This window comes from Rhea pennata, chromosome 6 (genome assembly GCF_028389875.1).
Source record: "Rhea pennata isolate bPtePen1 chromosome 6, bPtePen1.pri, whole genome shotgun sequence".
Lineage (NCBI taxonomy): Eukaryota > Metazoa > Chordata > Aves > Rheiformes > Rheidae > Rhea > Rhea pennata.
The window spans coordinates 23,549,728-23,577,575 of record NC_084668.1 but is presented as its reverse complement, the minus strand read 5'-3'; the positions used below and the strand labels follow the sequence as shown (position 1 = coordinate 23,577,575).

Sequence of the window (27,848 nt, the reverse complement as noted above, 5' to 3'; positions counted from 1 at the left end):
CACTTTAACTGAAGAAAAGCAGATCTGTCTCTCCAGCACAAAGGCTGCTGGCAAGTGTTAAACTTTGAAAGGGGATTCTTCAAAATCTGTTCCTATAGATGACAATCATCTGAAGAGACAAAAATATCCTTTCTAAGACTTTTTGTTTTCAATCTCCTAGTTAATTCTGATAGTCTAACACTTATTTGAGGGAGATTACAAACTTCAAAGTTATACTTGGACAATTTCTTGCTGGCACAATCCCATTATGGCAGTAATTTCATCACCAACATAATCAGGCCACTGTCACTCTTCAGTACAACCCTGTATCTGTCTCCTCTGAAAGCAATGCTGTTCCAAGGCATAACATTGGAGCTATGAAAAGATCAATTCATTCCTTACTGCTTATGAACTCATGAACTTATAACCACAGTACAGTATACTAACTCAGAAACTATATATAAAAAAGTGGGTCAAATATTATGTAGTGAAGTAGCACTATACACATGTAACCACATTAAAATATTCTAGTAACACTGAACTGCTTTCATACTGGTTTACGTATTACAGGTTAGCGGAGTTTTACTTCCAACAGCAGAACTGTCAAAGGAGCTTTACCTTTTAAAGAGGAAAACAAACTTTAGTGAACATATTGTTCCTCAGACTTTGGTAACATTTGGCAAGATAATATATTAAACAGTTTCTTATCTTCACTTATAGTCAATTCATATCAAGACTGTGAGCAACTTAGAGCTATAAGACCATTTTTGGAATTTCTCCTCTAGGATTTTTTTTTGTTTGTTTTGGAACTGGAATGTTTCCCTTCAGTGAATAATATATGATTGCTTCTAATAACAGTTTACATTAACATTTACATTTGTCAGCTTATGTTCTATTACTGTTTGTGACCTAGCTCAGTTAAGCAAGCAAGGATTTTGAACAAGACAATACAGGTTTTTTCCTTTCCTTACAAATCTTCAACCTTTTCTTTGTAAGACACTCCATATCATCTCTCATAATTTTTTCACTATAAATTACTCTTTGACAAAAAGTTTGTCATCTTCCATTGGGTCACCAGCTTAGCTATTCATGGCTGTTGGTGATAGCTTAAAACTGCAGTGCCTCCTTCACATCTACCTCTTCCCACCCATCAAAAAGGCAAAGAGGCAATATTTGACAGGTACTGAAAGGGTTCCTCGTTGTGTCACCCACCACTGAATCCAAAAACAAACTGCATATGTACGTAGCATATGCATGCAAACTGTGCCCCCGCTTCCTTTCCATTTTTCTTCAAGTATCTGCTACTGCTCCCTGTCACAGAAAGGCTATGGGGCAACACACACAATTAATCCGAGCAGCATAACTATCTCTAGTCCGTTTCACGTTGCAGAGCAAAAACAACTTAGAGTTTGACTGTGGATAATTCACATTACTGTACCTGAAAACTGACATTCTGGCGCAATGTCAATCATTATTCCCCCTTCAAATAAATGGCAGAACGCTGCTGGCCTTTTCTATGCTTTTATATGAGGCCTCTACACCTCCACAAGAGCACAGTGTCTATTCTCACAGCTGCCAGATAATGACGGCAGCTCTTTCAACGATTAGGCATGAAAAAGTGGCTTATTTTTTAATATAAACTCAATGACAGCATTTTATGGAAATATCCTAAAAAAATTCATCCTATTAAACACTTACACAACACAAACCTTTTTCATCTGTTTCACTAAAATATAAGCAGAGATTCATGATAAGATACTGTTCTGTAGCTTCCACAAGCCTTCCGACAGGCTGAATTCTTCCACTAAGCTGCATTTCCCACTCTGGCATGCTGCTCATCTAATCAGACAAGGATCCTACTAAAGGATCTTACTAAACATGCATGAAATTGTTCTTCTCATCATTCTCAGGCATGTCAAAATCATAAAAATATTTTCAGTCTTGAAAAAAAATGATTTTTTTTGTTGTTCTTATGCAGAAGGACAACTCTGCCCTGGAGTTCTGCTACTACATGTGGATAAATGACATGCACTCACCACTCCATATGAATATGTGTCACATGTTTCAGACACTGGAAGACTCTGGATAACTTCAGGGGCCATCCATGGGAAGGTACCAACTAATGACATGTGTGTTGTATGGGAGTGGAACCTTGAGGCACCAAAATCACAGATCTGGCAAAAACAAACCAAAATAAATGGATATTAGAGCACCAGCTCTCATTTATTGGGCATCAAAATATCAAGTCAAGTAGCAACATCTCTCTACAAATAATTAAGAGTATTCATACCTTTAAAACGCCATCAGCAGCTATAACAACTGAAAAACAAAAAGCAGTATGTTACAGGAACTCTATTAAAAATAAATACAATACATTTTCATGGCAAAACAGTTTGTACTGTATCAAGAAAAATTACCCTATTCTGATTCAGCACTAAAATACTTCCAATTCTGGTTTCTTTGAGAAGTTTTGGAGAACTTCTGCTGAACACTTGTAAGCCTCTGAACAAACTCAAAACCTTTCACATGTTGCTTTTTTTTTTTTTTTTTTTAACAGTTCAAAGGGGGCAATACAACTATTACTTTCAGACTAAAACGTAGATTAAATCCATTTTCCCCAATGTAGCAATTAGGTCTAACAACGAACGTCCAAGAGATTAATTAAAAAAAGAGAAAACTTACAACTGAAACTAGATTAGTCTTTTCTTTACTATTATCTCCCCATGCAGAACTATCTAACTATTAGTAGTCAATGTTTCCACTAACGTCAATGTTCAGCAAATTTCATAACTGGTCTTCAGCTGCCAAGTACAGTCTAACCAATGCAGCTGCACACTAAGTTTGTATTACTCAAAAACATGAATATCTGTTGAACCTCAAAATAGGCCACAATGATAACAACACTTTCAGATAAGAAATAATAGACCTTATTCAGTCTATTGTGTCTAGTTTGTGCTAGTCTTTCTTGGCTCTCAGTGTTTCCAAAAAGGAAAAGTGAGCAGCATCCAGGCAATCTCTGACATGATAAGATTGATACAAGCACAGACGGCAAGACATAGCTTGAAAGAGCCCTCCACAATGCTCTAAATGATGCTAGATACCTTAGGACTGGGAGGAGGAAGCAGGAGGCGCAGTGAGAACACCTGCAGGAGACCTGTCGAGGAGACCACGACTGGCAGGGTATGTGGTAGCAGGCCCAGCGCGTGAACCTGCGCACTGACCACCTCCCCGCCAGCGCCAGGCACACACGCTCCGTTTGGTCAACCACGACTAGCTACTTCCCGGGCAGTAGCTGCTCGAGGGTAGCACAGCTGAGATGAGGTAATAGCTCTAGTAGCTTTAAGGGCCTTAATGAACGAGTCAAGTCCTGCCTGGGCGTCCCCATGCATTTGATCCGTGCCTCCAGCAGCCTCCCATCCGTGACCCCTCTGCACGGCTCCTGGGGCTCCTTGTGCAGCTTGTAGTGCAAGTGCTTTATTAAACCCATCCTGTTTAACCCCTTACAAACCTTTAGTGTCTCTCTCCACCCGTATCCAGCCCTCTGTTGCCCACCTCGCAGTCACATTTGGCACAGCCGGCAGGATATCAGGGTGGAGATGCCTCTTTGGGGGCAAAAGGACAAGCAGGAGAGAGTGAGCTGTATTCCTGCGTGGCCTGCTACGAGCCGGTGGGCACCCACAACTTGCATGCTGGTGGGGTAGGTTGCCCCCACAGCATGGCTGGGGCCAGAGATTGGGCCGAGGGTTTCCCCAGAGCTGGGAGCAGGGCTGCAGTGCGACAGGCAGCAGGGCATCTGGGGTGGATCTTCCTGACTGAGCTCCACACCCTGGATAAAGTGCTGTTGACACAGCGCCAGCAAATTAGGCAGTTGGAAATTAATCTCAAAGCCAGTAGGGAGGCTTGACAAATGACCCACGAGGCTGTGACTGCAACAGCGAACGAGCCAAGAAGCTGGAGCACCAGTGTGCTGTGTTGGCCGCCCACATTGCAAACTGCCGGCAGCGACGGCGAGGGGGGGCAGCGTGAGGTCTGTCCCCTGGCTGTGCAGGCACTGGTGTGAAAAGCGGATTGGGATCCAGAAACCAGGGATGGAAATGTCTGGGACTCCCATAAGCCTCCCAGCTTGGAGTCAGACACAGGGTATGAGGAGGAGGCAGCTGCCTGGCCAGTGTCAGAGCAGTGCCCTTCTGGACCCAATGCAGCCAGTTTGCAAGGGATGACAACTACTCGTGATTTTAAAGCATCAGAGCTGCAGGATAAGCAGGGCTGTTTCAGGCAGCAGCCCCACGAGGGATTATTGGAGTGGCTGTTAAGGCAGTGAGATGATGGGGCAGAAGCAGTTTATTTTACCAGAGAGGAGCTTGGTAGGATGGGGGCTCTGCCCCAGGATCCCAGGTTCCATAATACCCTATGCAGCCCGCAGCTGCAAAGCCCAAAGGTTTCCCTCTCCCTAGGGGAGCGGGTGCTGGGTGCAGCACAGGTAACCTGGTGACTGCCGCAGACGTCGATGACCAGCTAACCAGGTGGACTACTATCGCAGCAGGGATAAACCAGTTGCGGCAACTGGCAATGTTGTCCGGAATTTATTCTCCTGACTTTACCAGACCGGATCAGATCACTGTGAGTGAATCCACTCAGATTAAGATGCTGCAAACTGTCCCCCAACCTTAAAGCAATGGTGCTAGTGGTGATCAGCGGGGGCAGGTACAGTGGGGGAAGCGCTGCTACCTCAGTTAGCAGAGGTGTCCTCTGTTAGCACAGAAGGGAAGTTGGGAAACAGGAGGGCAAACACAAAAAAGCGAGTGAGTCGTGGCTGTGCTCTGAGACCTGCCGCGAGCCGGCATGCCATGGTGGGAGGTGGAGAGTGAATCCAGCACAGAGCTGCTCGAGCAGTGGTGGGGGAGTGCGGCGAGCAGCCTCGAGGGTGCAGGGTGGGGTGGCAACCCCCACTGCCCCGCGGGCAGCAGGCACTGAGGGGCAGCTGCCAGCAGCTCAGAACCATGCCAGGGAGCGCTGCCCCCGCTCTACCCACTTAGCCCCACAGCAGCTGTGCACCCACAAGCATTATATCAACAGAGAGCAGAAGCCTGGGGAGGTGGGGCACACTGATTATACCGGACCCCTACGGGAAAGCCAGTGGCACGGACATGTCCTGATGACTGCAGATATCTGCTGTGGTCTATTGGACACCCAACTCCTGCACCGCAGCTAGCCAGGCTCACATCATTAAGGCCATTAAAAAACTTGGCTGAGTTATATGGTTCTCCGGTGGAAGTCCTGAATGATCAGGGCATTCATTTTACAAGCAAAGACAGTCAAAATTGGGCCGGAGAGCAAGGAATAGCCTGGATATATCACATACCCTGCCATCTGCAAAGGGTAGGACAGATAGAGCAGTCACAGGAGGGAACACCTCAACAACACGTTATCTAGCTTGGTAACAGCCAAGGAGTTCTACATGTTCATAAAATTCAGGTAGATTTAAGTGTTACATTAACAAATGACAGCAAATGCTGAGCATTTCAGTGTTCTGGTACTTTACCATTCCTGGACTTCAGGTCTCTGTGGATTACTTTAACTGGAGCTTCCATATGTAAGTAGTGCATTCCTACACAAAACAAGGGTACAGTCAAGTTAGGCAGGCTGAGCATGGCCAGATACTTACCAGCAATCATGTTTTCCAGATCCCATTACTTGTCCTTATTGCAGGTTGGTATATGCATATGTCACACAGATAGGCTGCAGAAGGAAAGGCTCCTATAATCTATTTTGAGTAAAAAGGACTAAGCAAAGCTCATGTATTTCTCAGAGCTTCTATATGGGCATATTAATGTTTTTTAAAGTCATATCTAGTTATATTCTCTAAGGTGTTTGTCTACACAGGGAAGCTGAGATGTGAATTTACTGTTCAATCACTAATTTACATTAATTCTTGTGTAGTCACAGAGAATACAGAGGACAAAATAGTTTGTTCTATGTTATTATATGAAAAATGTCACTATGTGTACTGAGAACAAGCTCTTTGTTTCCTTAAATGTCTCAATTCAAATGAAATATAAGGACAATTATGCACTTTACCTAACATATATTCTACAGCAAAAAAATTATTCTCTTGGGACTTGGGAGCAAATGAGAAGTAACACTGCCTCATAGAAGCCATTTTTACTCCAGAAATTATTTTGGATATGGAAACAGATTCAGAAAGACAATAACCAAGGAACATAAAAATCACAAAGAATGTTTTCTTCAGACAAGCTGAATAAGGGAAGTACAGGAAAGTTTTCCTGACTTCATAGGGAAAAAGTCTCCAGTTGTATGCTTTGCAGATTTTGTAAGATGGTAATGAGCCATTTTCCTTGCTTACCTTTAGCTATATCTGTTGCCCACGTCATGATATGATCCATATCCATCTCTTCACTTTTGTTACTATTAATGTAATCAAACAGTGAGCCAGCAGAAGCATATTCTATAAAAAAAAAAATCCACGTCATTTTAAAAAACCACACCTAAATTGGAAGAGCTAATGAAAATTCTGCCAATGCCAGAAAAAAAACATCTAACTCAAGCTTGAAATTTGGGTTCAGTAACAAATACTGTATTAGTATTAGTAGTTTGTTCTGATTGTCCCAACACAGACATAATCTATCATTAAGGAAAGAATTAAATAAAATCATATACAACAACAGACTTCAAATTTAAAAGATAGCATAAAGAGCTGGCATAAAGTAAGCTCAGGCAATGCAGTAACTATATTAAGCATATATATTATTGTTAATAACAAAAATAATCAAGGGATCATACATCATAGTCTAAATGACCAGTAAGCAGTAGATGCATAAAAAGTAAATATTGTTCTTTGTCAACAAGCCTTTAGGAGATTACTGTGTGGGGAAGGAAACTGTGGTACAAGATTGACTCTGCAGCCTAGAGCCTAGAAGTTTTGGATCATTATCATGAGATCCTCTTGCTGAAAGCGGCCTCTGTAGAAGACCGAAATGTAGTTTCTAATATCATGGAAAGAGGACTGAGCTGCTGACCTGCACGCTTCCTTAATTAAAACATAAGCCTTTTTTTACCCATGATGTCATTATGCATCTTATAAATGGATTCCTCAGGAATAGGTTGGCTGCACATTTCACATGCTTTTACAATGCATAATTTGATCCACCAGAGTCAGTGATAACTCAGGTCCCTGACCCTTTCTCCACCCTGAGTGAATGGAGGCAAACAAACCCCCATCAACAAAGCTCAAGCCTCTACTATTTTTCCTATAAATCTATTGTGCTAGGTTTTTACTAGGACGTTATGGACTTGGAAATCATAACAGGATAGTAATTTTCTGTCACAAATGGAAAGAGCAATTCACACTAAAATAAAAGTTGTGAACTCTTGGACTCAGCCTATAACTGTGGAATATACCCCATTGCTTCCATGCAGATGGGACACACAAGCTCCAAGACTCTTTTGAGAGGAGGCAGTTGTGATCAAAAAGCAGATTCAAAAGCTAGACATCAACACTGTTGTTGACAGAGACTGTCAGTGACATCCAGAATGACATGATTCATGTTAGTAGTTCAAGGGATGGCTGAGCAGTTCTGCACTAATATATACCCCAGTAAGAAAACCATGTCCTGACTGCAGATGCAGCTTTGCTCATTCCTATAGGACCCTCTCAGAGAATTCTCTGAGAAGCCTACAAATAAGATGTTATGTACAGCCAATATTTGGTATGTCCCAATGCTTGACTGAATGCCCTTATCCTCATCATTCTGAAGAGATCATTAGGTTCTCAGGATTTCTTCTTGTTTTGGCCTTTCCCTCACAAGAAATGGATTTATGATTAAATTAAGTTTGCAGCACCAAAGACTATCCAGATGAAAATGGACTGAAAATCTCCCTCGAAATATTTCAAGTGTAATTAACACTTCTTGCATTTGAAAACGGTCTGTGGAAATACAGCCCTAGTACCATTCCAATCCAAGAGCCTTCTGTCTCCCTAGAAAATACAGGAAAATCCAATGCGAGTTAATTTTTTTTTTTTTGAGTAGGATGGAGTTAGAGTTCCCTAAGTAACTAAAGGGTTGGACTACATAGAAGAGACTATTCCCACAGATGGCTAAAGACATCCCTGTTCCCAATGACATAATGAACTACTTTGGCTCCTTTCTGTCCTGTGACTGGCAAATAGGTCAAATGATCTCTGAATATACCTTCTGTGAGCTCAAACCAAGGACTTTCTGATCCAGACATCATTCTCAGCTGTTGATTACATATTTGCTTTGGTAATCTGGTTTCTGGTTTACATTTATTACCCTTACGTTTCAATTTATTAGAATATAATTATATCACTTGATTTATTAATTTTCTGTTATTTTCATTGCCTCAAGAAGATATTCAAGTTCCTGTCTGGCATGCTACCACCAGTGTAGCCTCCTAGTGTCTAGACTGAGGTCACCCTTCATGCACCTCCGGAATCTATGAAGTGGCTTCAACACTATGACCACTGTTATGCTGATATTCTCATTCCTGTAAATCGAGCTCCAGTTGCTCTGGACAGATCAGTACCTCAGATGTGCTCATGCCCCTCTACACTGCCATCTACTTTGATTATCTGAGGTCTAGAAGACAGGAAAAAATAATTGAATATTCCGCAGGTTCTGTCCACTGTCTGAGGGATTTCCATAGCTGATCAGAAGCTGTGCTTTTTCCAGCACATGATCCAGGAAGGTTCCCCTTCAGCAGAAGCTCCTGGAGACACTGTATGCTGATAGGGATGATACTAATACAGAAGTCTGGCCAGTGCAGCAATGCTTCCTACAGTTGGGAAGTTCATAATGTGGATTCTCAGATTTCCAAGACATGCAGAACTCATGGGGTAACTTTGCTTCAAGCAAACCCTCAACCTTTTATTTTCATAAAACTTGGCAGAACTTCATATCTTGAAAATCTTGACTTCTCTGTCATATATCAATTAAAATAGAAAAACAATAAAACAATTTACAAAACATCTTAAGCGAAGGATTCTATTTAAAGGAATGCTGAATTTGTGCTTTAGGAATGCCACAGGCTGCAGTTGCCTCTGTATAGACACAAACTATGTTACCAGTATGAATCCCACTTCCAACATTCCCATTCACATTGAGGTAGGTGGTGCTGAGGACTGTAACATTCAAAAGCAACCACAGCAATTAGTAAAACACTGAAATTGGGTGAAGCCAATACTTCATAGCATCAGAGTTTTTACAGAATCAAAAGGAGGGTCAGATAAGAATCCTTACCTGTAACAATGCCATAATTTGGAGGTTCAATGACAGCTCCATAGAACTGAATGATGTTTTTGTGACTGAGCACACTGAGTATTTCTGCCTGTTCAAAAACAAATTAAAAAAAAGTTAGACAGTAAAGAATGGAACACTTACTATACCAGTGTAGTTTAGACCCAAGCAGACATATGTATGTGTGTATATGTACATATACATCTAGAAAAGCAAGCACACAGATGCTTGGCATTTGGAAGTCTCATGAGAGAGTTTTGCAGATGATGAATACTTAGCGTGTTTGAAAAAAGAAATTAAACTATTCTTTCATGATCAAGGCATAGATATGTGAGCTTATGTCTTTGAAAAAAAACTAAAGGCCTTGGAAAATTTTGTTCAAAAGAAGACCTGGGATTTTTGGCAGAGTTGCTGTAGTTCTCTCGAGAATTTCCCAGAGAAGAGTATGTGTTTGTGCAGAGTATTACGGGGTTCAGAGAGTCCAGTGCTTCAGGCTGCTAGAGCATACTGTGCACACACAGCTCAACTGTACTGTACACATGCAGAGGATTTGTTGTTTACTGGAAGTGGGGAGTTTTCTAGGCACACACTGTAGAGTCTAACTGAATATGCACAGCAAGCATGCTTGAGATTGCCAAATAGCCAGCAGTGCAGTTGAAACTGCTTCTCAGAGCAGGCTGCAGATGCTCAGAAACTCTGGACAAACATATAAAACCTTCAGATTCCACTTGGACAATGGTTCTAGCCTTGAGAGAGAGAGAGAGAGAGAGAGAGAGAAAGAGATTGAGAGAGGAAAAGAATGTAGCCACAGAAATTCAGATATACAGTCATCCTGTTTTTTTGAGGGAAAAAAAAGGATAGATATTCTTTTGAAGTCTCTGAATAGTTTCACCCCTGTATAGTGTATTAAGATAAATAATCAAGAGATTTCTGAAACATGTCTTACAGAAATAAGGACGAAAAACATATGTTCATGTTATGCAAATACAAATATATACCATTATATATTTTTCTTTATAGCAACCTGTTACCTGAAGACTAAGGCTTAATACAAGATTATGTTAACTCTACACCAGTCATAAGCATCTAACAGGAGCAAAATCACTATTAATTTCTCTCAGCTTATCAAAAGTGTATTCGGGAAGACCGTAACAGCTCTGATGCAGTAAACCATGTTATATCAGCTAATGCTACTGTAATAAAAGCACAGCCACAGAAAACAGCATTAACTTTTGCCTGTATTTTAAAGTTGGTACCATGACACATGTGCCACCTCCATGAGCTAACAAACCCAAAACCTCTATAGTTCAAAAATTTGTAATATTTTTTTATTCTCTCTAGGGAATACTAAATAGGGGAATGTCCTCTAATTACTACCAGTATTACTCCTTGATAACCAGGAGACTTAATACTCCCTGGCTGTCTAGAAATGAGACAGGAATACTGGGCCACAACCATCAGTAGACAAACACTACCTAAACAGTTTAATTTTGTTCTACACTCTAGTCAAGATGAACAGAATAAACTATCTTCTTGTATAGTACTTAAAAATCCATATCTTCCAAACACAAGGCACTCTACCTGCTGGTGTTGGCAGTGTATTTACCTAAACTAGTCATTAGAATTAAATTGACTGGTCTCACATTTAACTCTCCTGCGGCACTATGTATGTAGCTCCTGGCTACACAAGTCAGGAGTTAAATGCATCCATTTAGAGAATGATTAAAACTGTCACGTGAACACAACTCTGTTTCACCGCAGAAATGCTCAGACTGCATTTAACCTCACACGGGACGGCCACTGGGTCCACGGAGAGCCCCACTGGGGTGGCCGTATGACAGCGGTGGCCGTGCAGCTGCAACACCAGCTGCAAAACTGAGGCCTGACGATCCATCCAATACCACCAGGAAATGGACAAGAAGCAAAACAAGACCATCAGGCCAACATGACTAGTCATATGCTGCAGCAGGCATCCTGCCACACAGTGCTTTTATTATCTGGGGAACCAAAAATAATTATTTTCTAATATTATTCACAGTATATGACACACTAAGATCACATTCCAGGAGTCTGAAGAGATGCTGACTGCAGCTAATGTTTCCTTCTAAATATTGATGTTCATATTCTAACCTGATATTTAACAGACGCCAAAGCAAGCTTTCGTCTAAAAATAGGAAAGGCACCTACAAATTGCTCAAATTAAAACTGAAAGGGAAATTCTAAGGACTATTCCTTCTAAAAGATATCCTTTCTAAACCGCTTTAATCACTCTGCTGTTTTCCAAACCAGCGACTCGACTTTCTTTCACGCTTTGCACTTTTCAGTTGCTGTAGACCAGCTGTGAACTGTATTCGGCAATTTAAAGACACTCATTTCTTCCAGTGAGAACCAGATGCCAGTTATCTGCACCTTTCTAATTTTTGTATGTTTTAAACAAGAAGGTGCCCTATTTCAGTGAAAGACTAACTTTTGGATAGCAAGTTACAAAGTGGTGAGTAAAGACCAGAATATCAAGTGTTTCCTAGACACTTACAAGGATATTTAGAATCACCTGTAAGCCTCAAACTCATACCTAAATCCCAGATGCCTGAACGCTTGGAAGAAAACCCTGCCATGCATCTGCCTGCAGGCTATTAAAGACCTAGGACTGAGTGGCTTAGGAATAACACATTCACTTCTCAGGTAAAGCTTAACTGAGCATTGATTTTCTTCCCAAAGCCATGATGATGGCAAGCAACAAGTCTTCCATATCTTCACTATATTACTTACTTTGTGTGAAAGGCTGGGTTTTTTTTTCTATGTTGGACAAAAATGGAACTGGAAGCACCTCAACTGAAGAGGCACAGCCCAAGAATGTAAATACAAATATCTTAGATGCAACAGAGACACAGAGAGACACACAAGTTGACTACAATGGAGTTTAATATTGTGCTCAGTCCCCTAATAAGCTTAGTCACAGTGTGGTACTGATCATCAAAACATGCTAAAATCATTCACCTTTGAATTTGCACAAGCGCAGGTGAAATTGTGTCCTTCTCTTGTGTGCTACCAAAAGGAATTACAGACTAGATGCCACTTCTTGAACACAAAAGGATTCAGAAGACTAAACAAAACTAGTTCATTGTTCATAAAATTCAACCACTATCCAGAAACTAGAGGTCAGAGCAAGTACATTAAAACATGTTTTAATTAAATTCCCACTTACTGGTTCTTGTGGCAATACTGCAAATCAGGCACTCCTAGTTATTCATTAGACAACTGCAGCATAAGAAGTAGGAACTCAGGCAATCCCTCAGTATACACTGTTATTGTGCCCTAGGAACAATGGTCTAACCACTAAATGGATAATTTACTTTTTATGCCTGCTTAATCTCTGCTTATTGACATATGTGAAAACATCAATAAGCATCACTTCTGACTGACATTACACTACAGCTTCCTCTAGATCTTTCACAAGGTATCTGCTAAAATTAGGATACTCCTCTAGGCCCTGTCTGTATTCAGTAATTGCTGGCCAGAAACAATGAACGTGGATTTTGAATGTGGCCAGCAGCAAATTAGGGGACAAAGTGAACTATCCAGACAGCATTCCAGTTACATGGAGCACAAACTTCACTTCACTCAAATGATACAAATTGAAGCTTGCTTTTATTCTGTGTAGGCCTAGTCTGCACTATGGATCCACCAATTCAGCTACATTGCCTCTAGATGTGAAAGAACTGCCCTGCCAGCAAAACACGGGCAATGGACACAACCTTGCCAACAGAAAGCAGCTCACCCTGGGGTAGCCTCCTGTGCAGGGAGATGTTGTACCAATGTCAACACACAAAACTCCCACCAATACACACAGCATCCATACCTGGTTGTTCTGCTGACACAAGTGCTGGTACAGCAAGAGCAGCAAACAGTCCAGCTCTGACAAAATCTTCAAGGTCAGTGCTGGCTGCAGATGTAGGCAATGGCCATCTGATGCTGACTTGGCGTTACTCAGGAATGCAGGAAAGGCCTGATTGTCAGATCTTTAATTGCAGCCACAGATGCTGTAAGGACATGGTCAGAGGCACTTTGCATACAGCTGTGTTGTTGCCGGCTCCTCATAGCAGCTGCAGCTGCTCTTCTTAGAGCTCCCTACTCCAATTCAGTTAAAGTTAGCAAAGACCAAACTATTCAGTCTATTTGAGTTACTCTGGTTCTCTTTGACCAAAAATAGGTTATAAAGTTCGTACACACTCTTCTAATCATGAGAAGTGATCAAGAGTTTGGGCTTTCAACCTATTTCACCAGCACAGCTGGATATGAAAAAAAACATCTCTCACAAGTTTCTCAATCTCAAAAAAGCTTTTTCACTTGGGCCTAGACAAACTGGGTCCAGAGTAACTTAATCACTGGTTCCTCTAAGTAGCTTTGGAGTGGCTGGCTGGAGAACACATAAAATACCTTCCTTTCACCTTGGTTTGAACATGCTATCTGAACATTAACATAGGAAATAAATGCAATCCTTTGTGAGACCATCAGGTCAGCCAGCAGCCAACCAACTCTACTGTTAATAAATCAGTTAATTGCACAGCAAGAGGCACCTTTGCTCTCTGCAAAATTACAGTGTTAGAAATGTTTAACTACTCAAGAAATCTAATTAATAGAATATCCCTAAGTGCCCTCTAATATTTATTAAACATTGTGCAATAGGGTTTGGTTATTTACTTTTCCAAAGAAATGTTTGCCTGCTTATTAAAAAGATCTTCAAAATAACTTAGATGCACTTCACACAGCTTTGAAAAGGTATTTTTTCTTAAGTCTTGTAGCATTTTTAAGACTTTGATCATTGTCATGATCTTGGAAGTGTTGTGACTAAGCTACTCTATGGGGTTTTATAGTCTAATAAACAGTAGCTGGAAGACACCTGCTGATGTTTTATTAAAATCACGCTACTGACAGCCACATATATTAAAAAAAAAAAAAAAAAAAAACATACAATGCTAACACATGTTAATCCTGAAGCTTTATTTATAGAGTGCTCCTCAAAAATACAAGTCATTCTGTGCCCATTAGAATTACAACTTTCCAACGATTTTTCCCATCTCAGCAATGTTTTTCTATGAATTCACCGAGGTCTACTAAGGAGTGATCTACTAACATAGTTTGCCTCTTGTGAGGATACCTCTCCCCTGTGAAGGCTCTTACTTTTAAGAACAAGATGAGAATTTAGTATTGTTCAAGTCCTTTGCCAAACACAGCCAATATCAACAGATCAAATACGCTCAAAAGTTACTGGAATGAGAAGACACAGAATGACTATATAAGACTGGTTTCCTCTATGTAAATTAACCAAAAACATTATTTTTGCAGATATAGTCTTGAGACAAACACTATCTAAAGCTACAAATCAGCTATAAAAACACTGAGAAAACATGCATCTTACAGGGTTATCACTTCTTTAATGTAACACTTTGACAAATCATTAAGTCAAGAAGAATATTTACTTTTCCACAAAATATTTACATATGTTTTACATGCTTTAACATAAATATTACGTAATTGCATGGCGACTCTTTTTACATCATGTTAAGGTTTTGAGAAAAGACAGAATTTACCCACAGTAGATAATTATTTTTACTACTTTGTTGTTCCTGTTCTTTCAAAAGCTAAACTGAATACAATTCTTAATGAGCAGGATATAAAAACAGTTTACTCTAAAACCTAATTTAGTTCTTTTTGGATTATCATCATGTCATAATCTTAGACAACAGACATTTTATTACTGGTAACAAATATTCCTCTCAATATGCCATAAATAGAGGGATTTAAAAAAAAAATAATATAAAACTCCTAAAAAGAATTACACAGTGGGAATGTTATGCAATCTCTATAGTTTTGCACATTAAAAAGAAAATCAAGTAGATACAAAATAAAAAATTAGGAACTTGCTTACAGTTTTGCCTGTTCTCACATAAAGCTTCGTGTGTAAAAATCAAGAGGTTTTGTGCTTGGAGGTTCCCAGAAAGCAGGCTATTAATAAGCAAAATACACTGATCATCCAGTTAAGGGCATGTTTGTTAAACTTACTAGATTTTCTTTGCTATTAACAAAGCAAGAGGAAAACCACATAAGTATAGCAAAGTCAAACGATTTTGCAGCTCTAAGAATCCTCAGTGAGATCTTTCAACTGCAAGTAAGCAGTGTTATTAGGTGCTTTGATGAGTGCTGTGGGCACTCGCCCAGCACAAATGTATTATGATCTATTTCAAAAGGGAATCTTGTTTCTTAAAATTATGGTTACATATTACCTAAAGTTGTGTGAATTCAGGATTCTTTAACATTCATCTAAAGGATCACTTGTCCCAATTAAAGGCTATTTTCTATAGTCCATTAAGAAGTTAAAACCATGTCAGCATTTTCTGTCTTAAAAGACAGTCATACATTTAGTGTTATCAGGATACTGTTTCATAAACCACGCAGAAAATGAGAGTTAAATTACATTCTCAATTGATACCACCAGGACTTTTGTAAAAAAAAAAAATGGAATTAAATTTTCATAAGTACATCTACAGTGACACACAAAACACATATTTAAAAGCATTTTGATTGAGCAAGTGTTTCAAAGCATCAAATTTGCATCCAAAATTATGTCCTACACTGTTACAAGTCCCAGAGATTTAAAGTGTAAATATAAAGGAATCTAATAAATTCCCACTGCTGTATAATCATCCAACAGTCATTTTAAATGCACTATTTTATATCACCACACAATTTTTATTCTCGTTTTTGGAAATACAGTGTTAGAAATACATGCTTAATTAAAACGCCTTAATTTTTTAGTGGTAACACTGGGAGGCGGGGGGAGCACATTACCAAGATATCTCAATACTCTTAAACTGGCACAGTGTACTGTGCTGGAGGAATAAGGACATAGATTTATTATGTGCTGTTAAAGGTTCATGCAATTTTATATAACTTACTTTAAAATAATATTTCCTTTGTACCATGCAGCAGCAAAAGTATATAAGCATTTTTTGGAGGCAAGGTACACAGTAGGACATGTTAGTAGTAAAATATATTGGATATTGACCATTTAGAAAGAAAAACAAGTTTTATAAGCTCCTAAAAATGTCCTATTTTTATGTCAACCTTTGTGTATAACCTTTGCAGTTCTAAGGATAATTTGAAGGCTATTGATTTAGAAGTAGTGTCTACTGAATTCTGAACATCCCTGTCAAAATACTGTGATGCAAAGGCTTGCTCAATTCACAGAAAGCAGGCTGGTCTCTCAAAAAATCACAGGGAGACTTTCCCTTGTGATGGGGCAGCAGAGCCTCTGCCTCACCCAGAAAGAGGGAGCTGAGAGCTAACTGGAACGATCTGGGGACTGACACATTTAGCCAAGTACAGCAATGGCTCGGGGCTCGCTCGGGAAAACCAAGGAACCACCTGCAACCACTGCAGGATCACGGCCCCGGTCTTCCTCTTAGCAGGGTGGGAAACTTCCCAGCAATGCGGGAAGCAGCTGTTAACAGAAGCTGCAACATTTATGATAAAACTATGCAAGGTTACTTTCTGCATTACAAAAGGTTTTAAAAGTTTGCAAACTACGTTTTGAGCTACGAATACACTGCCATTTGCTAGAACAGGGCACAGAGAAGGTAGACAAATAACTGATTTTCACACAGATTTCAACTAGAAATCTATGATGTCCAAACATATCCCACGGGAGCATTGCGCTTTGCAGCATACAGCTTGAAGTTGTATCAACATTTAATATTAAGCTACCTGATAAAGCAAGATCTGCCAAGAATGAGAAGAGTAATTTGGATTATATTACACTTTTATTAAAAAAAGTGTAAGAGTTTAGAAACGAGCAATGTCCAATGAACAAATATTTCATTCAGGCAGATTTACAGTAAAAAGCTGTCTCCAGCTGCAAAGCAATATGAGTAATTGAATAGGAACAGTAGATTAGTAGACTAAACATCAGGTTTCAAATACCTGAACTCCCACAGAGCAGTTTATTTTCAGTAATCATTATTACTTTTCCTCAGTGTAGGGAAATTTTCCGATTTACTCTCAAGCATTCAGAAAACAAACCCACTTTGAAGACAGAAAACAACAACAAAAAACTACGACATCTCTGAAAAACTAGGGAATAATGAAATATTAAGCTTTTTGATTCCCTGTTCACTCTATCTACTCCCATTCCTCAGCCAACAAACAAACAAACAAACAGAATCACATATGTCATGGCTAATATTCAATAACTGATTCTTTTCAGACGCCACAAATGGAAAAATATCTAGGGAAATTATTTCTGAGATCGAAGTCACTATAATCTCACGTAAGCCTTGTTGGAAAGACATGTTGGTATGACAGTGATGGGCAAAACCAATACCCCCTTAATGGGTCTCTTCAGACTTCCCAGTGCTTAAAAGCAACAGAAGATAAAATAATGTCAAAGTGGTATCTCTAGAAAAGTCATGCCCATACTCAGGCAACCAAAACTGTGATTTTTAGCCTGAGGCCCACTAGATATTACACTGAGGGATCTGGATAACTTAGAAGAACCAGTCTAATCACATTATACAGTACCTTTTGCTAACAACGAACACTGAGACTTTCAACAGCAAGAGCAGCAGCTATAATCATGGATTCTGCCCCATTGTAAAGCAGTCACCTTTCCACTTAAGTATTTTCTCAAACTTTATCATGAAAATTGTCATTTGACCACAGAAAAAAACTTAACAAGCTCTTGATGAGTACTCACTTTAAGCCCATCTTAAGCATTATAAACCCAACATATTGCAACTAATGATACGGATAGCACTTGATGTTGAATCCACTATTTGGATCCCAAAGGTTCTTATAATTCCAGAAAATTTTCCTCAATGGGATAAGGCTGAGTCCACTGTCACTAAAATAGCACATCACAAGATGCATTATTTCTCTGTTACATTTTAATTGTAACTACTGAAGAACCATGCGGGTTTTTGATTCCCAAATCGGCCATCTGACTCAGACACTCATTCATAAATTATTTGTCCCTGTGGACTACAGGAAAACAGAGAATAACACCCTTCCCAAAGAACAGTTACTTCAAAGAAACCCAAAACTTTCAGCACTGAAATTAAGGCTGTGAGCAGTCAATACACAAAATAAAACGAGAAAACAGGTGACAACTGCTGACATTCTTCTGCTTAAGCCCAGTCAGCATGTGAGACTCCTCCACTGACAAGAAGTCTTTTTCATGCCATACTTACTTATGTCATGGCACAAGTTTACAAAATCCAGAGTTTAAGAAAATCAGTCAGTATCATAACTTCAATCTCTGACTGCTATGCATTAGTTTTCTTTGAATATTAGCAACTGTCTGTTTCCAGTTTTAGTTTTACCATGTACCAGGGACAAACACAGATTCACCCTTTTCCCTCTCCTTCAGTCAGAATAAATCACCTTTCTCCTTGAACCCAGAGGAACAAGCTGTCTCCATGCCTTACCAAGTCTTCTTGCTCTCTGTCATGGTTTAAACAGTAAGGATTCTTCAACTTACAGACAGATCTCCTATTCACTTTCCTTAGATCAGCAAAAACATAAGCAAGAACAGCCTCCTGGATCACAGGATCCTAAACTACATCGAAATCCGACTTGTGCATTCTGCCGTCAAGTACCACTGCCCTTTGGCCAGTAACATCCCAGCCAAGCAATAACTAGAACGGCAGTGACTTTATTGTGACGACTCCCTAGCTACACCTAGACTACAGTCTAGACCTCTGTGATTAGAGATCCCACCTCCAAAATACAACAGTGTCAAGGTTTCAGGACATAAATTCCTTATCTGCTTCTCAAAGTTTACTCTTCTTTGTCTAAGACTGAAAACTATATTTTTTCTAAAAACTTGGCTCAAATGCTACCCCTACTGAGTAGAGATGGTCAAAAATGAAACTAGGCAAAACTCCAAAAATTTCAAGCTTTTACCTTTAGGCAAAATAGATTGATTTCTTTATTATTCTTGAGTTTTTTCAGGCTGCCTTCATGGGAACTCAAAACCTTTTTCTATGAAGACTAAAAATTTCAAATAAAACAATGATCTGTCTTATAAATTCCTAAGATAAAAACTTCAGTGGAAATCTAACAATATTTTAAAATGATTTTAATGTTAAAAAAAAAATTAGTCCTTCTGTACTATACAGGTTCTACACCATACCATATAGGTTCAGCTCTCCCCTTAATTTTCTTTGACAAATTCACTATACAGAACTCCCCAGTTTATTTAGACCTCTTTCTAGCATCTGCTCACATAGACATGTCAGTAAAACTATTTGTTTCCAATTCTTGTTATACAAGATCTGTTTTCAGAAATCTTTTTTTTTTTTTTTTTTTTTTTTTGAAATTATAAAAGAATACAAGTCAGCTGCCTCAAATAAATTGTTAAAAAAGGCGGTAACCAGACTGTTGGTATCCCTCAACTCTGCAGAAACTGGAAATCTTAAAGAACCTATCTTGAAGAGTGATAGTTACTAATTATAGAGTGATCCTATATCCTGTGAAAGCAGTGACTTTGATCTTTGTGAGCAGCAGACCTATAAGAAGTGGACCTCTGCAACTTTTGTACCACCACAGGATTCCAAACTCAGCCAAAAGCCTGTCTTTCTCAGTGCTCTTCTGCAAACACTAATGTCTCAGGCCAGTTCCCTTCCCAAAGTCACAACACAACCAGCTTCACCCCAATCTCTATCCTTGTCTGTGCTGCAACTTTGATCTCTGTGGTTAGAACCCATCTAAAAGAATAAAAGTGATTGATGAACTAAACTCTTAATGTGAAGCCTGAAACTTGTTCTAACTTGTTTGTGATGTTTTGGTAGAACCAAGCACAAACAAACCTAGAGCACTTTCTCTTAAGAGAGTTGCACAAAAGGATCACAGCATCACATATGCTATTAATTCCCACTCTCCAATACTAGGGATGTACAAAACATTTCTGAGAACTGCTCTAACTTATATACACAAACATATCTTCTGAGAAATTAAGTGTTTAAAAGGTTTGTTAGAAGATTGAGATTATCTGTTATGTGATTACAAAATAATTCACTTGCACTACTTCCTCTATCCCTTTGCACTGTGCTTTCAGAGAACCTGTAATAAATGAAACAGTAGAAGAGGAAGCTGGAACACTGTATTACTATACGAGGCCAAAGAAACTTCAGGACCTGGGTCCCACTGCACAGTGTGTATCCATGCAATCTCTCTCCCACAAGCTCTACCTGAAAAGCCGGAGAGAATGCAAGATGCTATAGCTGATGAAAATTCCAGTCTGAATGTGAGCATAGCAAAAAGAATTTGCAACTCCATATAATTAATTAGTTGTCTCTCCTCTGATTCAACCAGTTAGTTCACACTGTGAGGCATTTCCTCCAACTGTGTCATGAGGAAAAGAGCTTTAATCAGAATGTAAACGACAGGAGAATGTACTAAGGAGAAGGATAACCACTATCTCACAGTTTTACCTTCTTTTGCTTGGTGAGCATCTCTTCCAGTTTCCTGACGGAGCTCTATGGATCTCTAATCTGAGATTACATCTCTAGAGACTGAAGAGATGTTAGGGAAAACTTAGATACAGCACTAATTACACAAGGATACAACACTGATTACAGTGATGAAGGATACCTGATTTGACAATGAACTGAACTCAGAAACTGGATCCTGGTCCAGGATCTCTGTGCTATTTCAGTGGCATAAAGCATATGCAAACCCTGAACATCTCCTTTGGTGTTAAAGAGTAACAGAATATCACAGTTTCCCATTCTCTGATACCAGAGCTCTGCAAAAACTCTTCTGAGGACTGTTCTAAGTTACATATGGAGAGAAATCAACTCCTGTCAAGGATCAGATGTGAGCAAATCAAATTTTCTATGCCACCTTCAAGTCAAGCACGGCATGCCCAGTCTTAAAGGCTCTCTTTCATCCAAGCAGAATCATGCTCCAGCAGTGCTGATCACAAAGCTTCACTGCCAGAAATGTCTCTCCCTAGAAGGCACAGCCAGAACTCACGCTTTTCCACCAAGCTGATACCCTGCCAGAGTGCTGTATGGCTATATGACATTTATCCTCCCTTTTGAGGCACACTGTTACTGTGCAGTGCACTTTACTTACAACAGCATCAGTCTGCTAATGGTCTTCCCTTCTAGGATGCAATTCCTTGAATTCAGAAAAAGACTTACTTTCTGCTTGGAAAAAATGGAGCTTAGAAAGGTTAATTCTTACAAGAAAGATATACTATTGTAAGATTAAGAGGAAAAAAGCATCCAAATAAACATTTATTTCTTTCTTCAAATGAAGAGCTGGTGATATCTTTTTATTAGGACACAATGTTGCTACAAAGAGGGTTTTGGCAAATTCTATATATCTAGAAGACAGTCATAAAAGTTCTGCCCTTTTCCCTTCTTGTCTCTGAATTGTTGCAATTTAAAAGGCTGTGAGATTTCTCTTCAAAGCCTATTTTATCAATTATCTGTGTTTTTATCAAATGTGGATAAAATAACTGTGGTTGTGAAGAATATAAGATCATTTGGAAATTACCGCTGTACAGAGCAAGTGTGATGGTCTTGCATATTATTTCAATATTTATTGAAATATTGCAAATATTATTCATTAATATTTCACTCAATAGTTTTGTACTGTGTCTTCAGAAACAGTATTTTGTTGTAAGTTTCAGAGATGGTTTGGAAAGGAAATATCATTTTTAGGCTTAGCTAGGAAAAGATTAGATACCTACCTTCAACAATTAAAGACTATTTTGTGATGGATACTAAAATCTAACTGTTTTTCTAAGCTAACAAAACTGAGAAATAGATTTTTAATGAGAAAAAAGTTATATTCTACTTTGTCAAAATTTGAAATTTTGTTAGAACTGAGCTTTTTGTTTGGGTCAGTTATGCATCTAACTTTAGGTACCCACATTTGTCAAATTCTCAGTTAGAGAGACAGCTTGCTCCCTCTACTCCCAAGCTATCAAAAAAAAAAAAAAAAAAAAGTTTGCTTTTTTTTTGTTTGATAGGAATTCTTGAGGAACAGAGCTCTTAAGCCTTTAGAAACCTCCTGCACTTTTTTGTATGTACTCACTGCTCAGTTTACAGTAATGCACCTTATTATACACTGAAGTTGTAGAGTTCAGATCCTAATTCTTCAAAATAAATATTTTAAGATACACAGTTTCTCTAAAATGAGATGAAGTATCATTCCTCATGCTTTTGAAAGCTGTATACAGGGACGGATTTTCACAATAATGGGCAGTCTAATTAAGGTAAGAATCCTCAACCGAAAGCTCACAAGGGGATCCTTCTATCCCTTCTCCATTTTTTTCCATTCCCACTTTTCTCTTGAAAGGGGTTTCTCACCAGAGAAACTGAAGAGTAAAAGATTTTAAACTACAGGACTGAAACCCATCAAAATCAGAACTGTAGCCCAAACCCAACCAGCTGTCACACCTAGAGATATGAATGTATGCTCACTTCTGCCTAATAAAATTTGAATCAAACACTTTGCATCTGATTCTCCATGTGAGCTTTTATGCAAACTTCTAAAGTGCAAGGAATCCTGGGGTGGAAGAGCTATTCTGAGAGCTTTCACATAGTTCATGTAATTAGGGAAACCACTTCCTTTGATTGTAAGTGTTCAAAACAGCTGAATTTCTTCTTTCAAAGGAACTCTGTGATTTGGGTCATCTCTTTTACTTGCTCTTTTATGTTTCTCAAGATGAGAGGTGAGACTGTAGAGCACATTATTTAGAAGAAAAAGATTCCACTTTTTGTTTTAGGGCTTGAACTTGGGCTATTCAAAAGGTTGTCATTTGGAAATCTATCTTTCTTTCCCTCCCTCTGTTTCCTTCCTTTTCTGATAAGCTCTTCAGCAGCTCCAGTGAACATAGCCCAAAATGCCAATTTAAACCTAAGGGAAAACTGAAATATGGTACATAAAGAAAAGAGACTCATTTTTCTTTGTACTGTTGTGGTCGAATATGTAATTATAAAGCAGCTCTAGCTGCAGGATCTCTGCCCCCCCATCATGTTTACTGTTTTTAATGGATCTAAACACTGACCAAGCAAAAAGGCAGAGACACAGATTTTAAGACAACAAAGCAACTGTCCTAGTCTTTGAAAGGGTCTGCAGGCTTTTTCTCTCCCAAAAAGGGAACTCAGGTCACAGCTTCAAGGCAAAGAATACACAACTATTGCTAACAGCTGATGCCAATGTTGTTACAGAATCAAGTGTCACTTACTCCGAAAGAATTTCTCGAGCCAAGCACGCTGTTAGTGCTATTACTGAATGTTCATCTCAGTAATGGCCTGGAAAGAACGAGGAATCTCTCCCTTTCCACAGCATACCGCAGAACACAATAATAAAAAAGGCAGGCGGTTGAAATAAAAATTTCAAATTTATTAAGTAACAACAGCATGCCTGTCTACCCCTGGCAGGACTGAGCCTGATTCCCAGTTAGTGAAAAATCACAGTACTCTATCTAGAATTACAGCACTAACAGGGAAGCAGCTTGCAATGGAAATAGAGTAAACCTGGGATTTAGTGCCAGTAACCAATTTATAGCCAACTTCTTCACAAGGTGGAGGTTAGAATAGCTTAGAGAGAAAACTTACAATAAAGACTTTGGTACAAATAAGTGAAAAACTGAGAAATCAAAACCTAAGAGCTGAAGTCCAAAGTCTGTAGGCATAATATGTGGAGTTCTGGATCCAGTACTTCTCTTTTGGGCCCTCACAAACTCTTGAACAGGGTCTTTACAAGAAAGCATCCAAAACAAAGAGCAGTTTGACAGCTCTGAATTTTATCCAACTTTTGCTAAGTCCTCATCGAACTCAACACCTCAGCATACACAGACACATACATCTCAGCAAATAAAGTCACATCACAGTAAAGGGCCCCTTCCTTCGTTTAGAAGATTTAAAAGGACACAGTCTACTGCAAGAAAAAACAGGAATCAGTATTTATAAGCTCTAAATATTTTTATCTTTGCTAGGATTACCTCTAACATTACTAAAATGAAGGTTATTATATGATTAGACAAATAACTTATGCTTTATTTTCCTCTAACTGTGTGCAGCCAGTATTACATTTTATTTGTTTCTGTGATTCTTCCAAGGAAGAAGAAAACATATTCTATTGGAAAAATGACAAACACTCACTAACGGGCGCAGCAACTAGATAGTTTGAACAAATTTCCAGATCAACAACCTACTTGTCTCTCACATTCTGTTCTGCCAGATAACAATTTGTATAAAACTTCATCTTTCATTAAAAGCAGATATGCACCTCATCTGTACGCTTCCTTTTTAAAACCTTCCAAAAAGAAAATACGAATCAATGTAATGTCATCTTCCTGTGCCTACCAATAGCTTCCTTGCTTCTCCCACAGCAACTTTAGAGCTTTTAGAAAACATGTTTCTTTTTGATGCAGCTACTAGAAGCTCATGTACCTAATACCAACTCATACACAAAACACACAACTATTTGTTCGGGTGTATATCATAACAAAGTTTTTTTTCTCTCCCTTGCTTGCAACACAGGGCCACAATGATCTTCAATTGTTGAAAGTTTTTAAAGTTTTAGAGCCAAATCAATCAAAAGCAAAATATAAAAGAATTTTCTTTATGGAAAAAGAACTCACTATTTGCACCTTTGTCATTTTAGATGACTGACTAAGCAGGACAGAAGAAAAAAAGTGGAAGGCCCGTGGCATCTTCTCCTTCCAATGCCACCCAAGGGCCAGGTTTGAACGGGGTGCTCCTGTACCGCAGGGCTGCCCAGTGCCTCGGCACCGCTCAGCAGCAGCGGTCACAGACAGCGCGTGCTGAACATGTGCTGATGATGATGCCACCAGCTCCCCAGTGGCGGCTGCTCCTTTAAATAGCAAATTATACAGCAGGATTTACTCAGTCTCCATCTAGTGAATGAACATGTTTTCGCAAATCAGATTCCTCCCCGATACTTTAACGGTTAAGGATGAAATACGCTTATTAATAAAGACAACCAAGGCAGCTTACAGGCAGCTGGATCAGAAGAGTAGCTCCTTATTTGCCTTTGTTGGCCTAATCATCCCAGTGTATTAACAAAACAGAGTACAAGTGAAAGAGTTAACTGAGACGTTGTTCTCCAGGCTGCACCGCAGCCTCCAGCTAACATAAACAGGTCGGAATGTTTCTTTATAACTGTTTATATAGACCTCTTAAAAAGGAAACTTTCTCTATCAACACCTTAAAAAGTGGCAATAGGTAAAGGTGAAATAACCTTCATAGTTGAGTCACACCACTAACAATCAAAAACAATTTGATTTTGGAGCATCTCTCAAGGCTGGAACATATGTTCTCTCTTCATTTTTGCTTTCAGTCTTGTGCCCCAGATTTTTGTACTGCTCACAAGCAAAAACTCAAAAGAAAAGCAAGAAAAGGAGGGCAGTTTTTACTGCTCTAGTAAGAGGACAAAAACTGCTATTCAAAATCCCATAGCTGTGATGTATGTGGCAGGTAGCTCTGGAGACCCCAACCAAAGATTGTGGCCTCTTGTGCCCAGGCTCTGAATACAGAGTAGAAAACAGCCTGTGCTCCCAAGAGAGGCATGGCCCAAGACTCAGACTACACAGACAACATCACGTGCACTTAACTTTGCTTGAACAGTCACACACATGCCTCCAACAAACAACTGCTATTAGATGCAAACAATATATCCATGCACCTGAATAACAATGTTATTATCAAAAACAGTAATTTGTCATTCCACATGCTATAGTGTGTATAAATTATTCTAAAACTCCCATTGACCATAACAGCAACTGATTTTGGTGCAGTCATAGGCATTTAGACCGTCATCTCTGTCCCTCAAAGTATGCGAGGACACGAGGTGGACACCATCACTTGCTGGGCTCTGCAGTACGTCCCGCCTGCAGCATGGTACCCAGCCAGCTCCCTGCCTTTGCCTGTGTGCTCTCAGCTCTTAACAAAAGCAAAATGTGAATTGCACTCATTTACACTGCAGTGAATGAAATTTTAACCTAACAGATGCTATGCTGTGCTGGCTACAGGCTAAAACCCTGGGAACAGACAGTTAGTAGATGACGTCTAGTACCTTGTTAAGTCACAGGCACTGAGTTATATGTCTGAGTTTTGAGCTTTTTCTCCAAAGCTGGTAAACTGATGCCTAGTGTAAACTAATGGCTTGGGTAATACAGAAAAAGGGGAAGTAAGCCTTCATACCACACAGTGTTTTCAAGCTTTCCTGAACCCTTTCTTTATCAGTTCTTTGAACAAGTAACTATGAATCCAAATCTTATAGTTATGTTGCAAAGTCTGCAAAGAGCCCAAGATATCACTTAGAGAAAAGGATCTCATTCATATTGACAGGACTTCTACAGTGAAGCCTGAGGACGGCTTAAATACCCCAAAATACAGTTTTGCTGTTGATCACTTAAACAGAAGCTCAGGGTCAGTGAATGTCGTGGGAGGGGAAACAAAAGCGCTGCAAGTTGATGTCAAGGGTTTTTGGCATGGAGACACAAGCATTGCAACCTTGCCTCCAAACCACAAATAATATCTGAATCCACACAAAAAAGAAAAAGGAGAAATATATCATTTTTTATATTCAGAGCAAAGCACACAAACCAACAACACCCCCCCCCAAGTTGTGGCTAAGCATGAACTCCAACAACCCACTGTCAACCAAAACCTTGCAGCAGAACGACAGAATAAGTTTAAGACAATATGCAACACCATTAAATTATTTATGAAATGGAAGAATATATACAAATATCCTAATAACTAGGTTGGGTCCTCTGGGTAGCAAAAGAATAAGAAAGAGTACTTTTCAAGTAATAAATGTAGACAGATTTTCTCCCTCTTCTAAAGAAGATTTATGCATAATTTGTAGAAAACTGGTGTTTAGGCTTGTTAGCCTACAGATATTTCACCTTCTGAAAAAGCAAATGTAAAGATAATTGAGTCTAAATGGTTCCAAGCCTCACAGAGGTACTCCTAAATGAGTGATCAAACACACAGTAAAGTCTCTGTGCACCAGCCAAGCTATGGGTAACTGTCACTCCTGACTGGCAGCACACAAGGTAACTATGCTTCACTCTGACAAAGTTAGGTAATTTATATCTGAAAAGGAAGAAAAAAAAACAAAACCCAGAAAACACTACGCTTGTGCCCACAGTTACTATGAGTCAGCCACAGCTAAGACTGAAGTGAAGAGAAACAACAGACAAAATCTGGTGCATCTTACTTTACTAATTTACTTGTTTATTAAGTTTGTTTATGAAGTTAGTGCTCACAGCTGTCCACCAGTCAGAAGGAAATGTGCACTTAACCCTTCGCAATTTCAGTGCAAAATCTGGCGTCTTAACTCATAAAAAAGGGTATGAAAGATGACTACAGCAATATTCACTAGTGCTTGTGAAATTACTTGGCATTTATTACAAGCTAAGATGACAACACTGACAGTCACTATGTCTCAACCAATTCAAAATAACTTTTGAAGCCACAAACGGCCAGGCTGAGCCCTGACATGTCAGCTTCATTAAAGTCAACTCCTCTACTAAATTAAGCCAAA

General features: G+C 39.3%; 1 protein-coding gene across 8 annotated transcripts in view; it reads right to left on the bottom strand.

Moving 5' to 3' along the window:
* The window catches only part of MAP3K20 (mitogen-activated protein kinase kinase kinase 20), a 92,966-nt gene that overhangs the window by 51,792 nt on the left and 13,326 nt on the right, over positions 1–27,848 (bottom strand). For all 8 annotated transcript variants that reach the window (XM_062578236.1, XM_062578243.1, XM_062578240.1 and 5 more), the window contains exons 3-7: positions 9,258–9,345; positions 6,344–6,445; positions 5,522–5,587; positions 2,270–2,298; positions 2,016–2,153 (exon numbers count right to left, since the gene is read on the bottom strand). In XM_062578236.1, the coding sequence (XP_062434220.1) occupies positions 2,016–2,153; positions 2,270–2,298; positions 5,522–5,587; positions 6,344–6,445; positions 9,258–9,345 (423 nt within the window). The remainder of the gene's footprint in view (positions 1–2,015; positions 2,154–2,269; positions 2,299–5,521; positions 5,588–6,343; positions 6,446–9,257; positions 9,346–27,848) is intronic.